The sequence below is a fragment of the Panonychus citri genome, unplaced genomic scaffold (assembly GCF_014898815.1).
Source record: "Panonychus citri isolate SS breed McGregor unplaced genomic scaffold, ASM1489881v1 Contig00028, whole genome shotgun sequence".
NCBI lineage: Eukaryota > Metazoa > Arthropoda > Arachnida > Trombidiformes > Tetranychidae > Panonychus > Panonychus citri.
Window position 1 is genome coordinate 940,875 of NW_026515433.1, and position 16,103 is coordinate 956,977.

At 31.5% G+C, this 16,103-nt stretch overlaps 4 protein-coding genes across 4 annotated transcripts; 3 read left to right on the plus strand and 1 right to left on the minus strand.

The window, feature by feature from the left end:
* The first annotated feature begins 316 nt into the window (after nt 1–316).
* On the plus strand, nt 317–1,827 carry LOC128396939 (uncharacterized). The gene is made up of 3 exons (XM_053357590.1): nt 317–921; nt 1,342–1,498; nt 1,571–1,827. Exons 1-3 carry the CDS (start codon nt 807–809, stop codon nt 1,599–1,601), a joined length of 303 nt encoding a protein of 100 aa, XP_053213565.1. The 5' UTR covers nt 317–806; the 3' UTR covers nt 1,602–1,827.
* A 299-nt stretch (nt 1,828–2,126) lies between these two features.
* On the minus strand, nt 2,127–3,943 carry LOC128396917 (conserved oligomeric Golgi complex subunit 2-like). The gene has a single exon (XM_053357568.1). The coding sequence runs from the start codon at nt 3,750–3,752 to the stop codon at nt 2,151–2,153; it is 1,602 nt and encodes a 533-aa protein (XP_053213543.1). The 5' UTR covers nt 3,753–3,943; the 3' UTR covers nt 2,127–2,150.
* A 2,669-nt stretch (nt 3,944–6,612) lies between these two features.
* LOC128396942 (disks large homolog 2-like) lies at nt 6,613–10,894 on the plus strand. The gene is made up of 2 exons (XM_053357594.1): nt 6,613–8,250; nt 8,295–10,894. Exons 1-2 carry the CDS (start codon nt 7,338–7,340, stop codon nt 8,939–8,941), a joined length of 1,560 nt encoding a protein of 519 aa, XP_053213569.1. The 5' UTR covers nt 6,613–7,337; the 3' UTR covers nt 8,942–10,894.
* A 261-nt stretch (nt 10,895–11,155) lies between these two features.
* On the plus strand, nt 11,156–15,844 carry LOC128396908 (protein CLEC16A homolog). The gene is made up of 9 exons (XM_053357558.1): nt 11,156–11,410; nt 11,632–11,894; nt 11,971–12,225; nt 12,328–12,454; nt 12,711–13,492; nt 13,570–13,701; nt 13,792–14,141; nt 14,213–14,330; nt 14,419–15,844. Exons 1-9 carry the CDS (start codon nt 11,334–11,336, stop codon nt 15,270–15,272), a joined length of 2,958 nt encoding a protein of 985 aa, XP_053213533.1. The 5' UTR covers nt 11,156–11,333; the 3' UTR covers nt 15,273–15,844.
* The last annotated feature ends 259 nt before the right edge of the window (nt 15,845–16,103 follow it).

The following is a 16,103-nucleotide window of genomic DNA, read 5'->3' on the forward strand; positions in this document are numbered from 1 at the left end:
ACGTAAACATCAACAATCGGATTAACAATCAATCAAATTAAACAAAAATTAAACATTAAGAACAAGATTTACAATGTAAACGATTAACTGATTGCTGGTGATCAGTTAATTGTCTCGACAACGAGAGTGCCCATGACAAGCAACTACGCAATCATTAATCCAAATGATAATCAATCAATAAATCAATTGATTATCCGGGAATACAAATTGAAGAGGGAGACAAAGTTGATGACAGTCGTTGACAAAATAATTAGTTAATTAACTTGATCACTTTGCCATTTCCATGGAGTATAAATATAAGTTTCTTCAACAATTAAAAGGTTTCCATTAGTGGATCAGAAATCGCCCTAATCATTTGAAAAATAAACAATATCAACAATTAGTAGTTAATTGAGATAGAAAAGTTGATCACAATTAACCAATTCCAACAACGGAAGGAGATTAATTGTCTCTAATTTAGTTAAATAATCGATATTCAAAATTGATTCTTTATTTACCTTTTTTTCACTCATGTTAATTGTTCACAAACAGAACAATCAATTAAAATCAATACTCTTGATTATCTGTGCTTAAGTCAACCAGTTTCATCTTGTTGGTTCATCATCCTCATCATCAACTAATCATCACAATCAACTAATCATCATCTTTTTTGGTTCTTCTTTTGCTCAATATCATTTGCTCAATTCTTGTTGTCGTGGTTGTTGGTGGAGTCTCACTTTTCGCTTCTTTCTCCTTAATTGTTGTTGATTTGAATACCTTAATTTACGTTGATTGAGATCGCAAATTGATCCAACAATTAGTTAATCATGTCCTCCATTCCATGTGCTACTTATAGTGCTTCAAAGGTCCATGAATATGTTAGGAAAGACCAGAAAGGAGGAAAAAAACATTCGATGAAAGATATTAACTACACTGGTTCTTGTAAGTAATCAATCAGAGTTTCAATCACAATTAACCAAATTCAGTCTTTGCTACACCTAAATTAGTGATCAACTCTGATCATCGGCTAATTTAACTAATAACAATGAGGAAAACAAAATTAGAAACAACTTGAAAAGTATCAGTGTTTGAATACAATCAGTTGTTTCTCAATTATTGTTACGCCATGAATTGTTAGTTTTTCAAGGTAATTAGCTAATTATGTTGATTACTTACCTGTGGTAATTAATTAACGATAAACGTTTTATTCAATCAAATAATCAACTATCAACAATACACAGTTTTACAATGGCTTTTAACATTTTAACATCCTATTGGTGATTGATTTTAATTTGGTTTGGCAAAACTCATTTCTTTTCATTCAATTGTTGCTAATTGTTCATTTTTTTTCACCCAATTTAGTTACCCTGTTTGCTGAAACTCAGGAGGAACCACAATATCATTACAATCATAAACTAATGAACAGTATTTGGGGATTGTACAACCAGTATGCACCTCAAGCTTTTCAGAAAAACCAAGAAGTTAATATGAGCCTCTCATTGGTCCCGGGAATGACCAGGTAAGCATTTTAATTGTTTCCATTTAGTTTAATCGATCTAATTGTGAATTAACTGTTTTCTCTGTTAATTAGCAATCTACTGGCACCCGGGACATTACATTGAGGTGATAACTCCATTGGCACGAAGTATCCGGTTGATGGTTAATCATCCTCATCATTTTCCATTTTCTCTGGTTCTTTATTATCATTTTACTCTTAATTGTTAATTATTCTCAATAAAATACCAATAAAGTGATCAGTAAATTGTGAAAATGTAAATGAAATCGCTCTGTCCTGCGTCGATTTTTTCCCCCTGAAACTTAATTAAACATTTAATTTCTTAATTTCAACTAATTTCTCTTTTTTTTCATTCCACTGTCTCTTTATATTTGAATTCGCATCCAGAGATATTTTCTTTCTCAATCTCTCAATTATGATGATTTATCTTTATCGAGCTAAATACTCAACGAGTCTCTCTCTCATTGGTAATTGAAGATTAATCAGAAAACGATGATGATGATTGGTTGATGATTGTTGAGTTTTAGGCTCATAAGTCCAAGGAAGTTGATGATATGATAGTGATCATAGAAATGATCATTTCCTTTTTTGCTTGAAAATTGATTCCAAGAAACATAATTGACATCATTAATTTTCGCAATATCAAAACAATAAATTAGGTTAGATTTTTATTCACTAGACATTCCTTGGTTAATTTAACTATATTGGGTAGACCTGTTCGAGCGAGTTCAATTAATCCATAATCTAAGGATTCTTTCAATAGTTTCTCATCAAAGTTACTCGGTTTTAAGGGTAACACTATTTTCGGGTAAATATTTTCAATCTCTGTTACCGTTTTCTCTGATTGGGAGAAAATGGTTGAAACCAATGAGGTTTTCAATCGAGATGATTCAATTGGCGAGGTGACATTTCCAATAACCATATCCGATAATTGTATTGTCCTTAACCAAACGGTACATCGAGCAATCAATTGTAAAGTTAATTTCCAAAAGGGTATAAACAATGGTGGCAGATAAACATCCTTGGTTGACCAGCATTCGTTGATTGACCGGAGTAATTCAATTAATGGAGGAATGATAAACTTTGGTTCCTCTTGGGGTTGATAAGTGTACGATTGTTTCAGTGAATATTCAAATCTTGAGGCAATCTCTTGAAATCTAATACGGAAATAAATTTGAATGTTGAATTTCCTGGTTAATAGATTGAGTTGACAATTTGATGAGATTTTGTCTCCACTGTCGACATCGGTTTTTAGAGAGTCTAAAAATTTAACGGTTGCTGTGTAATTGGAATGAAATTGATCAGGATTACCGGAGGCAAATAGTGATGGACTTTGAAGTGTTAAAGATGTAACCACCTCATTCCAGATACGATTGATAAACCAGGCAGCACATTCAGTTTCAAGATAAAAAAATACATTCAATTGACTGGTGAGAACATTTTTGATATCGTTGAAAAATTTTTCTGTTCCCAAGGCTTCCAATCTTGACTCTGATATAACAGAAATTAGATAAGGTCTAATCTTGGTGATTAAAATTTTCTCTAGAACATTTAATTGTCCGTTGAGAAGGAATATTGTGTAAAGACGTTCAATTGTATCTCCTTCCGAACAAGATATTGCTCGGGTGAATGCTTTTTCCAAAATTCGTCGAACTCTTTCTGATAACAATTTAGATCTTGACTCTAAGTCTCCAGATGAAAAGATCACTGTTGGTCCAGAATTGTTGAATTCTAAGTTGACAATTATTTCCTCCATTTGAATGGCAATCCTTTCAATCAGGTTGATATCTGTTGCATTGGTTTCACCATTTTCAATGGTATCACAGAGATTTTCAACCTTTTGCATATTTCGGTGAACATTTAACATGGATTCAATTTTTTTTCTCTTAACTCGTGTAAACTGCAATTGTTTCATCCTCTCGGTAATCTCACCAAGAGCAGAACTAAAATTTGATTCAACCAATTTAATATCATTTTGCATACTTTCCAACGGTTCAATTAGCTTAGTAATATTAGTGCCAAGACCAACCAAATCATCCATAAGGTTGATAAAATCACTATAATCTTCATTGATGGTATCAATAAGGGCAACTCGACAAGCTTTTAGATAACTATTAAGATCTTGTCTTAATTGTTCTAGTGAGATATCATTCCGATGATTTTTAATAAAATCATCTACCGTAAAATTATCCTCAAGAAATTCATCACCAGAGAAACAAAATCCTTCACTAACTGGAGGTAAGGAATTAACATCCATCGTCACGAGAATGTTTTAACCAAACGCCATTCAGAACCAATTCAATCAAGATGAACACCTAAAGATAACGCAAGTAAAAATAAAGATAAATAATTAATCCAATTGTTAAAATAAAACTAAAACAAATAATTAAACAAAAACAAAACAACAAAACAACAAAAATTCAAAACCGAAATTCAGAAAACCGATCAGATGTTTTGACGTAGAATTTTTGCGAAACACTAGCGCCATCTAGTGTTCGATTTCCAAACTAATTGTAGGAAAAAAATTTTCCACCAAAAGGTAAACACAAACACTTTTTGTCCGAAACGTTTTTAAATTGATCAACAACAATTAGCAAGAGAATCGTTTTTATTTCTTAATTAAAGTAAGTCAATTGTTTTCCAATTGGACCCAACCCTTAACCCTTTGCAATCACATCGATTTTGTTTATTTTCCCTTCTTGTTTTAACCTCCAAATGATATTTGATTTGATGTTTGTGTTTGATAAAAGCGTTGGTGTATCATAAGGGTTTAGTGAGAAATTATTTATCTAAACTTAATTAGCTTTTTGGTTAATTACATTTGGATACAATGTGAATATCAATTAGTGTATATGCCTTTTTGTTAGAAACACTCACTAATATTAACATAATAATCATATAGTCTGTTTATTTGTTGCCTCATTTATTTACTAATCAATAAGATGAGATGATTGTAACAGCAACAAGATTATCCTGAACACTGGAAGCAAACTGTTAATTAGTCAATGATTAGAGTCTTAAACAACCATTATGCTACCAGAATGTAAACAATTAACCTTTTATCTAACTTTTTATCTCAACAATTAGCTGGTTAATTAGACATTTGATCAGTCCCAGAGTATTGAAGCTACTTGTTATTAGACTTTATTGTCTTCCTATTCAGAACTGATTGTTATTAACAATTAACAACATTTCTCGATCAATTGTTTATTCATTAATTTATTTTCTTTCACCTCCATGAACATTAACATTCTCATTAAAATTGATTGATGAATTTAATCAATTTCCTTCACAATCAATAACCTAATTTGTTTCCATTCAACTTAACCAATTCTTTTGTTTTTAATTTTCTTAATTGCAATTAGATGGGTCGAAGCGAGATAATTATGAATACTTTGGGTGCCTTCGTTGTTTTTGGCTTCTTTTCGTTGATGTTTTCTTCAAACAATATTCGTGATGATGTTTTGGTAAGAAAGTTAATCTACGACTAATTACCGAATTCTAATCAATTCCAATAATCCCATCAATAGAAATATCAAGAAAACGATCCAAGGAAAGTCGATAAAAACTCTCAAATAATGAAGATATTAAAAAATTCGGAACAATCAAAGGAACCAGTTTATCGATGAACAATCAATTTATCGTTTCTCTCATCAATCGGATTAACGCAAACAATTAACCAGCAATCATCAACTTCGCTCATTGAATGGATTTTACTCTTCCAATGGTTGATTAATATGATATTACAATAGGTGGAAAACCTTAGTAAAGTAAATCAATTACAATCAATTTTAATTGTAAACATAATTTAAAGATTATCATCAACAATATCCTGTTGTTTATCATCTTGATGATAAAAGATGAGGATGAACAAAAAAGGAGGAGGATAAATGATGAAAGGAACCATGAATTAACCGGAAGAGTAATAATAACATAGCTTTTAATGATATTTTAAACTTAATTAGATTGTTAACAATTTACTATTCTTGTTTCCATTTCCTCAATTTGATAATCAAATTTAATGATTGTTTAAACAAACATTGTTAGCTCAGTGTCTTCATTAAGCTGAGAACCAGAATTTATTTATTATTATATTTTATAAGAAAACAGTTAATTGTATTATCCTAAACTGTTAATCAAACCAATTAACAGATCAATTGATCAGCTTTTCATCATTTGAGACATCAAATTGTTTCATTAAATTGAACAACTCTGTTCACAATCAATATCATATGTTATTGATACTTAGTCTCAGTTGAAATAAATTGATCACAACTGATTACGCCCAACAATTAATGATTTAACTTTCATCACAATAATTTAATGATAATCATTGGAATAGAGGTCAAGCCGAGTATATATTTCAACTAAATTAACCATGATCCATGATAAATCAATCTTATTCAGGGTTGGAACAATTTAATGAAAGTGATTAACTGAACAACTCAAAAAATCTCAACGATCCCAAACAATTAACTCTTAATTAAGAAAGAAACAAATTGATCATCGATTATCATTAGATATAAATTGAAAGTCACTGAATTAAAATGACGATTATTATGATAATCAAATTAATCGTCAACGATGATACCAAATAAAAACCTCAACCACACAATTAACTGATTAACACTAACAAAGCAATTAACTTTATCTAAAATAAGGTAACATTGATAATCCAAGAAATTAGCCAAAGTGATTAAAAGATAATCACAATCAACTTTAATAATTGTCTCTCGAATCAAAATCCCACCATTAAAATGATTTAAACCCAATCAAAAGGAAAACACATGACAATTAATAATTAACAATTTTCTGTCTAATTGTAACCTAACAAAATTGAAGAAAACCGTTAATTACTAATTTGGAGAAACTAATTGTCATCGAAATGAATAGTTAACATTAACCTGAAGCAATCGGAATAACAATCAACTTAAATTACGAATTCGAGTTAATTGTCTTAGATAATCAAATACTCGGATGATAATTCATTCAATTGATTCTCTCACTACCTCGCCCTGTCTTCTCTTACTTTTCTCTTACTCTTCTTTCTCTCATCTTCCCTTATCTTCCTCTTTCTTTTTTCTCTTTCTTTCCAAAGTGTAGGTTGAGAATAGAGTTTGTTGTCTATCGTTTTTTGCTTCTTCTCTTCCTTTGCCTTTCCTTTTCTCTCTCTCTCTCCTTTTACATTCCAATTCTAAACTAGGTTCTTATCCTCCTCATCCTTTCATCATCTCCATCATCACCAGTTTCCATTTGTATTAATTGTTTTTCTCCAATTTAAATTGTTCTCACCTTGATTGTTTCTCTATTTTTGATATTCACCATTGCGGAAGAGGCTTTAATCTAACTATGATCAGAGATGAAACCAGTTTACAAATAAATCTGTTAATTACTCATTTACATTTATCCGAATCAAGTTTATCTTCCTCCCACTTTAATATCCTCTGTCATCTGATTGCTAATTGTCCTACTAAAAGTGTACCTCTTACAACCTCCAGTTACCGTGTTAATTATTGTATTAATTACTATTATTGGTCCAACAACAACAACCATGGTGATATTGATTGTTACCATTGCCTTCATCAACCTTTGGTCAACCGAATCTTCAATCAAGCAAAACCTTTGATAATCAACAGTTGGAAACATTTGTCTATTTTATTCAATTTAACTCAATTAATTGCTTGTTATTACCATTTATCTTCACCTTTATTAGTATTATATCAATTGTTATCATCGTCATCATCATTGAAACCTTTGGCTTTGTTTGTTATTATTGTACTTTTATCATCATCTTTGTTGATACATAAACAAGAATCTGTGAAAGATAAACAAGTAAACAAACATGTCAAACCTGAGACCAGGTAAAAATGTTTCATCTTCAACCTCTAAATTGCAATCAACCCTTAATTCATCATCATCTTCACCACCCACAAGTTCATCTAAAGTGAAAAATGATGTTCCAAAAGGATTAAGGTCAGTTAAATTATCCAAAGGTCCTTCAGGTTTAGGGTTTAACATTGTTGGTGGAGAGGATGGTGAGGGAATCTTCATTTCTTTCCTTCTCGCCGGTGGACCCGCTGATTTATCCGGTAAATTACATAAAGGAGATCAAATAATCTCAGTGAATGGAATTGACCTTGGCGGATGTACCCATGAGGAAGCCGCTGGAATCCTTAAAGCATCAACCGGAGAGATAATCCTTCTAGTTGAATATCATCCAGATGATTATGCAAGATTTGAAAAGAAAATGGTAGAGATGAGAGAAGGATTAATTCTGAATAATGTTTCCGGTAACCTGATAACCCGAACCAAGCGAAGCCTCTTTGTCCGAGCTCTTTTTAATTATGACCCAACACGTGATTCTGGTTTACCAAGTCGTGGATTGGCCTTCTCATTTGGTGATATTCTCAATGTGATCAATGCCTCGGACGATGAATGGTGGCAAGCGAAAAGGATTAATCCAGGAGGAGGACAAGAGAGCACTTTTGGTATTATCCCTTCGAAGGGGAGGGTGGAAAAGAAAGAGAAAGCCCGTTTAAAGTATGTCAAATTCTCGGACAGTGGTGACCACAGTTCCACGGATGGAAAGAAATCAAGTTCCGGCTTATTGGTGGAAAAGAAGAGGAAAAATTTTTCCTTCTCTAAAATATTAGCCTTCATTAGATCAAAAGATAATGACAAAGATCTTAGTGCAAGTAAAGATTTTTCTCTCTCAAAGGATGGTCATCATTTCTCATCATCTGAATCAAATCTTGGTGCTGGACCCAAAACTGGAAGCGTGAAAATGATAAAATTAAAGATGAAACTGTTAACTTAATATTTTCATATGAATCTGTAGTTAGACAGACCATTGACTATATAAGACCAGTTATAATTTTGGGTCCTTTTAAAGATAAATTTAACGACGATTTAATTGCAATGCATCCTGATAAATTTTGTGCCTGTGTACCACATACAACACGATTAGCCCGTGACAATGAGCTCGATGGACGTGATTATTATTTTGTCTCTCGAGAAACCATGGAGAAAGATATTGCTGCCAATCTATTCATCGAAGCTGAATCTGATATTTATAATGATAATCTTTATGGCACTTCGATTGCTTCGGTTAAATCGATTGCCGGTTCTTTTACCACTGGACGTCATTGTGTTCTCGATGTTGGCATAAGTTCAGTTCGAAGGCTTCAATCAAGTGGACTGTTCCCAATTGTTATCCTAATAAAACCTAAATCCGTTGAATCTTTAATGGAGATTAATAAAAGATTAACTTGGGATCAGGCGAAATTATTGTTTGACAAGAATATCAAAATGGAACAAGAATTTGCTGATCATTTTACCGCAATTATATCAGGATTTACGCTCGATGAACTTTTAGCTAAAATTGTATTGATCATTGATGAATATCGTGGACCAGAAATTTGGATACCATCAAAGGAAGAGATTTAATTACATGCAAAACAATCATAAAGAGTAAAAACAATTAACGGAATGTTAATCATTCACTAGCTACAGATTAACATCAATCTACTCATGGATCATTATCATCACTATCATCATCATTTTTCATCATCTTTTTCCTTTCTCATTTAATTGGAAAATCTTTTCACCCTCATTTTTCCAGATTCATGGTGATTTCGTTTTTCAGACAATCAGGCAAGATGGAAAAAGAATCAAGGAATTACCAATGAATATCAAAGGAGAAAAGATTTATGTTCAACAAGGAAGCAAAAGAATCAAGAAGCAGCGATCATTTTTTTTCTCGACTTGATGGTACAATTTAAAGTTCTATAAATATAAACACGATTATGGTTTCACTATTTTGACCAATGGTGCTGATCGAGAGTCACTCGCCAAAGAAAGCTGTTGATTGATAATTATTTCAATCCATCAAGTTATCAACGATTAACAATCACCTTAGCCAGAGATTTAGAGTTTGATTGTTACAGTGATTTCAACTTGAATTGGTAGTTTCTTCACATGAAACGAAATGGAAAATCTTTCAAATGAAAGGATTAACTCCTTAAATCTTTTAAAAGTAAAAAGTTTATTTGGTCATCCCATTGAGAATAGACCCGAAGATAGCCAATTGATTTTAAAGAAATTTATTTCGAATTTGAAGAAATTCCAATTCTTTTCGAAAGAGATTATCTTAATCGTTTTAGTGAATAGAGATTATCCATTTTATTTGAAAAAATTTCCATTTCATTGTAAAGAAACAACCAATTCAAGTCGAAATCATTAATCATAACTATTATTATGTTTCCTTTTGTTTTTAACTCGTCAGTTTTTCACTTCAAGATTGTCGATTAAGGTTAAGACCCATTCCTATTAGATAATTATCCTGATTTGTAGCTATTTAATTGCGTCCGTATTTCTAATAGATTTTAGATTGAGCATTTTTTTCATAACCTTTTGTGTTCTTAATTATGTTTATCTTGGTTTCATATCCAAATTTAAGCATTTTAATTGTTCTAACTATTAGTTTCTCAATTTTTTTCTTTCCTTTTCGATTGATTGAGAAAAAAAATTCTTCTAATGTTACCTAATTACTTTCAAGTGAAAGTTGATTTCTTTTCATTGATAACATTATGTTCAAACATTGTCTTGTCGTTTAATTGTCCTGATCCTAAATTGAACGCTGATTTACAATCAATACCAACAAACCAACACAACCTTAATCACCATCGACAAACCATTGCCAATCTGAACAGATTCTGATTCTGAATCTGATTTTCTACAAGGAACAAATCAATCATAATCTCCAAAGTATTTTCACCATGAGAGCTTGATTAACCTCTTAATTGTAATAACTACTGGCTTTTAATTGTCACCATTATCATAAATCCATCCACCACCCACCAAATCATTTAACACCCAAACTACAAATATCTTTTAATTTTCAAGCCATCTCTCTTTCTCTCTATTTAAATTCTGATTAATTATCATTATCACTATCTAATTATTAAACTGCCTCAACTCTGGAATCAATGATTATTAATCATCATCATGATAATTAACTTTTCTCTTTCTCTCTTCATGATGATGTCTTTTGTTTTGGAAGAACCAAATTTAACAATTCAACGAAAAGAAAAACAAATTAACTAATATGTTACATCATCGCTTAATTATTATTGATTATTATGTATTTTAATTTGAAATCATTTTTGCCTTTTAATTATTGAGCAAAAAACAAATTGTATTCCCGTGGCCAAGTTAATTGTAAATCTCAAAAATTACACAAATTTAACAACAATCAGAAAAAAACAATTTATTAATTACTGTGAGATAAACAAAAGTCTAATGTTGAATCATATTAAAATGCAATATTGTTATAATAAATTGTTTCCCGAAAGAGAAATTAAAAAAAAATTAATCACAATAAACTTAATTGCTGATCAATTTGGTTTTGGTTACTAGTAAATGTTTCATAATGTTACTGATCAATTTCGTGGCAATTTGATCAAATTTGGACATTCAATTGAATTAAGTACCATATTATTTGATGATAGATTTTCATGGAGCAATTAAAAAGTTAATTGTTTGCAATTCGATTGAAATTTGAATTGATTAATTTTCGATTTTTTGAATTTCCCTCTTTTCTTTTTAAGTCCCGCCTTTTCTACTTTTGCTTTTGCTTTTTAATAACAACAACAAACAATTTTGTTCATTTTTATGTTTGATTGTTGACTTGATTTTTGATTAACCGCAGACTTGAAGGATGGTTAATCTGATTGTCTCTTTTATTGATTGATTATTTTAAAAGGGGGTTCCTCGTAAATTATTTACTCCCTTTGTTTCCAGTCCAAAAGTGTGTCAATTTGTTGATTGTTGATCAACTATGTTCAAAGGAAAAGGTTGGTTCACTTCTTGGGCTAATAGTAAGCCTAAGAATCCACATTCAATTGATCATCTCAAGTAAGTTGAATATTTTTTATTTACCATGGGAAATTTTCCTCCTTTTGTCACAGTTTCACATCGAATTAAAAAATTCAACACTCAAATTAAGACTAAAATTCCAGATTCAATTATCTCCTGTTGTGTCTCTATGAAACGATCTTTTTTATTAATTCTCTTTAATATTCTGACATAATCTTTTCTCTTGATTGTTTTGTTTTGTTTTTCTTCCTCTCAATCAGGTATCTCTACAATGTTATGGCGAAGAATCAAATTGTCACGGAAGCAAATAAAACTCTTCTAGTTGAAACATTGAGAAGTATTTCCGAGATATTAATTTGGGGTGATCAGAATGATTCAACGGTTTTCGATTTTTTCTTGGAAAAGAACATGTTATCATTTTTTCTCGATATTATGGCCCAAAAATGTGGAAGTTACGTTTGTGTCCAATTACTACAAACTTTAAATATTCTCTTCGAGAATATAAGAAATGAAACATCAATTTGTAAGCGAACTTTGAATGTCTTTAATTGTATTTACTCTCATTCTAATCTTATCCCGTCTTCTTTTCATCCCAACAGATTATCTCTTGTCAAACAATCATGTAAATTCAATCATTGTTCATAAATTTGATTTCTCCGATGAAGAAGTGATGGCCTATTATATTTCTTTTCTCAAAACTCTCTCATTGAAATTGAATACACATACAATTCATTTCTTCTTTAATGAGAATACAAATGATTTTCCTCTCTACACCGAGGCTATCAAGTTTTTCCATCATCCAGAAAAAATGGTTCGAATTGCTGTTCGTACATTAACTCTCAATGTCTTTAAAGGTAGAGAGATAACTCCTCCTGAATCATGTTCCAATGTCCTTGATCATCAATTCTTTATATTAACTAATCATCTGAATTTTTAATTCTTATTCCTAATTCCAGTTAAAGAGAAATCAATGTTAAAATTTGTCACCGATCGGACGGCAGCTCCATATTTCTCAAATTTAGTTTGGTTCATTGGTAATCATGTTCTAGAAATAAATTCATGTCTTCGTAAACAAATCAAAGAGTAAGTAGCTGATTAAATGTTAATCATTCAATGATGATTTTCGTTTCCTTTCACAAATTGACAAATAATGAGCTTATTTGTTATTACCGATAAATGGAAACAGTTAGTAGTTGATTGTTTTTACGCCCATGATATTTTCTTTGGTAAAATATGACTTGTATTTTCATAATTCTCATTGAGATAGGAAATGCTTTTAGAAAGTCATTTAACTAATTGTTTTCTTTATTATTTTTTCTCTCTCTTTTTATTTCCTCAGTCACCAGATGCTCATTAGACTTGACGATCTCGTTGCTGAACATTTGGATCATCTTCATTACCTGAACGATATTTTACTTCTTCGTATCGACGATTTAAATGAGATATTAACTGATCACCTTTTAAACCGCTTACTGATTCCATTGTATATTTACTCTCTAATCACGCCGACTACTCAAGATGAATCATCTAATCGTCCAAGAATATCTCAAATTGTGTCTCTCTTCCTTGTCTCTCAAGTCTTCCTAATAATCTCATACGATTCATTGGTACAAAAACTTGTAAGAATCATTGTAAATGGGAAAATGTCAATATTTGAGAAGCCAGAATTTTCTGCACCTCCAGAGACTCTTGAAGAGTCTCTTGTTCAAGCAATACGATTACCTTGTGATACCTTTAATAGCAGTCAAATTGATTCTGGAGGAACCATTGATGAAGAAATTTATTTTAATCTACCTACTTCAAAAAACTCAACCTCTTCAATTGATGGAGGTGATCACGAGATGACTGTTGCTCCCACCACAGGTAAAACAGCTGATGATGAAACGAAACAAGATGACGATGAACCCATGATAAATTCAAATTCAGACTCAATGGTCAATGAAACTTCAATGACCGATGAAGAAAAAGCTGCTGTCGTAATGGTCAGGAAAAAATCCGGATGTAAAGTGGACAGACCTTTTCTATTTGCCCTCCTCAACTCATTAGATTGTAGTAATCAGTCTGATGATCATTCTGCCATTTTCTCACTTTGTTTAATTTACGCAATGGTTCATAATTCAGGTAAGAATTATACCTTAACATGGCAAAATCAATTTCTTATTAATCTTTTAATCTTCATCTTTCTTAATCTTCAAAAGGTGTAAATAAATCTCAACTCCATGATTTAATCATCCCTAATCCAAAATCATCTCAAGTGTTTGATGACAATTTAGCAAGTACCACTCTTGTCAGCTCTCTAATTGAGATAATCCATATTTGTTGCCAATACAGTGAGTAATTAAAGATGACCAACAATCAATATTATAGTTTATGAATTGATGAAAATTTTGTTTTTCTCTTTTTTTTTCTCAATAATTTAGATAGTCGAATAAGATTAATCACTCTGGAAATGTGTATAATTTTGCTCAAGAGGTTAATTATGGTTGATGGAGAAAGTATTCTGCCTGACCAGCAATTAGCCTCCATCGAACAATCAAAGGAAGAAGCTGCTTTGGTATTGAGAAATTTTTTCAAAAGCGAAGAGGAAGATCTTTTTCTCGATATGTTCGAAGATGAAAACCAAGAGATGATTAAGCGAACCTTAAATGTTGAATATCTCATGATGGATGCCAACCTTTTACTCCCTCCTAGTCAATTGACCCCACTTTTAATGGATGGACTTGAACTGACCCGTCGATTGCCTTGTGCTGATGTTGAAAGAACTCGTTATGTATGTTTTTGAACCTTTTGCTTGTCGAATTCATCTTATCCTAATTGTTTATATTTCTACTTTGTCCACAGGCAATAAGAGTTTTTCTCTCACTTCGAAAGTTTTCAAATTTTCTAAGAAAAGTTGAAACTCCGCCGATTTTTCCTTATCCTGATAATCTTGTGACTGTTGATCAATCGTTAGATTTGAGTGAGTAGCTAATCTAATTAGACTTTTAGTTCCTAGTGATTTTGATTAAATTTCCATTGTTATCATTTTGTTTGCTCTCAATTTACAGATCACGGGGATTTAATTGGTTGTACAGTTATAACGAAAGATCAACCAAAAGTGCGACGCTTCATGGTTATCGATTCACATCAATTAATTTTAGCTGAGCCCGATGTTAAATTGATTGGCTGGGGTATTGCTAAATTAGTTGCCTTCCTCCAGAATGTTGAAATTAATCCAGATAAAGATGATTCACGTTCATTGTTGATTAACATTCGCCAATCAAACGGACAAAGTAAAAAAGTTGTAATGACGGCCAGATTTGTCTTCGATGATCATATTCGTTGTATGGCTGCTGAAAGAAGATTGACCAAAGGAAAATTAAAAGCTCAGCAACGATCAATGATACAAATTGCCAAACTAATTGATCTACAACCGATTACTGACCTGTCGTTGAGAAAAAAATCTTCCCTCACAAAGAAAGGTGATTTCCCTCGAAGTCAATCCCAAAGTGAAAATATCTCAAGTAAAAAGCATTTGTCCCATGGATCTGGTCGTAATCATCGAGCTGTAACTCGTAGTTCAGCGGTTCCCGGTTTCGCGGTTTCATCCGATAAAATTAAACCAGATTCTGGTAATAAAGCTTCCGGTTCTTTTCATCACTCTCACAAGTCTCAGGTCACAAAACGGCGATCAGGATCACAAAGTAATCCAAATGCTCCCTCGTCAACCTCTAATCCCGCTCAAGAAGTACAAAGTAGAGAATCTTCGCCAAAACCAAATTCGAGTCTCGAATCGAGTGAAGAAATGATTCCCTTAGATGATTTGGGCTCAAAACCAAATCGTCGACCTTCCCGATCGACGATTGAATTGGAAGAGCGACTTGGAAATGTGACCTCACTAACAAATGCCCACGATCCATGAAATGAGTTGTTTATTTAAATTCGCAATCAGCTGATATAGTATTCATTTTAAAAGTTGTTGGAACCAAGTTTAAACAAATGGAACTTTGTATATTGTGATCTAATTGTTGATAGAAATTAACTTTAATCAACTTGATCGTGTCAAAGGAAATCAAATCATCGATATTTAAACTTTAACATTAGGTGATATTTGATTTTGTTTTCTGAAGATCTGTGATAAAATCAAATTAACAATCTCGATCAACACCAAACCGCTGTCATCAATTTGAATCTACTACTTCAATAATTAATCTTGAGAAGTTAATTAGTTTTGATTTTAATCCACTCGACTAAATTACTCTATTAGCCGATTACAATTGCGATGGTTAAAATAGTCACCTAGATGATTAACGAGTGAGAGAAATTAATGATTAAGTAGATGCAATTTATCAAAGAAAAAGATTATATATTATTATTAATACAATTGTAAAAAAGAAACTAAATCAACTAATTGTAAATTACTTAGAAAATGATTTATTGTAAAATATTAAATTTAATTCAAATAATAAAACATTTGATGGTGAATCCAATTAACATCAACTGATCCAGGCAATTTAATTTCATGATCATTTTAGGTTAACAAATGATTGAGTTAATTTCCTACGAGAAATTAATTATTTCAATTTAATTAACCTTTTAACCCAATTGTTAATCATCACATTGGTAACTATTAATATTTTGATGAGTGTGAATAACATGATTAAAATGAATAGGAAGTTAATTTTTGATTGTAAATTTGGGATTAAATTAACTTTGAGGAAATCTCAAGTTGGAAATATAATAAATTAATTGT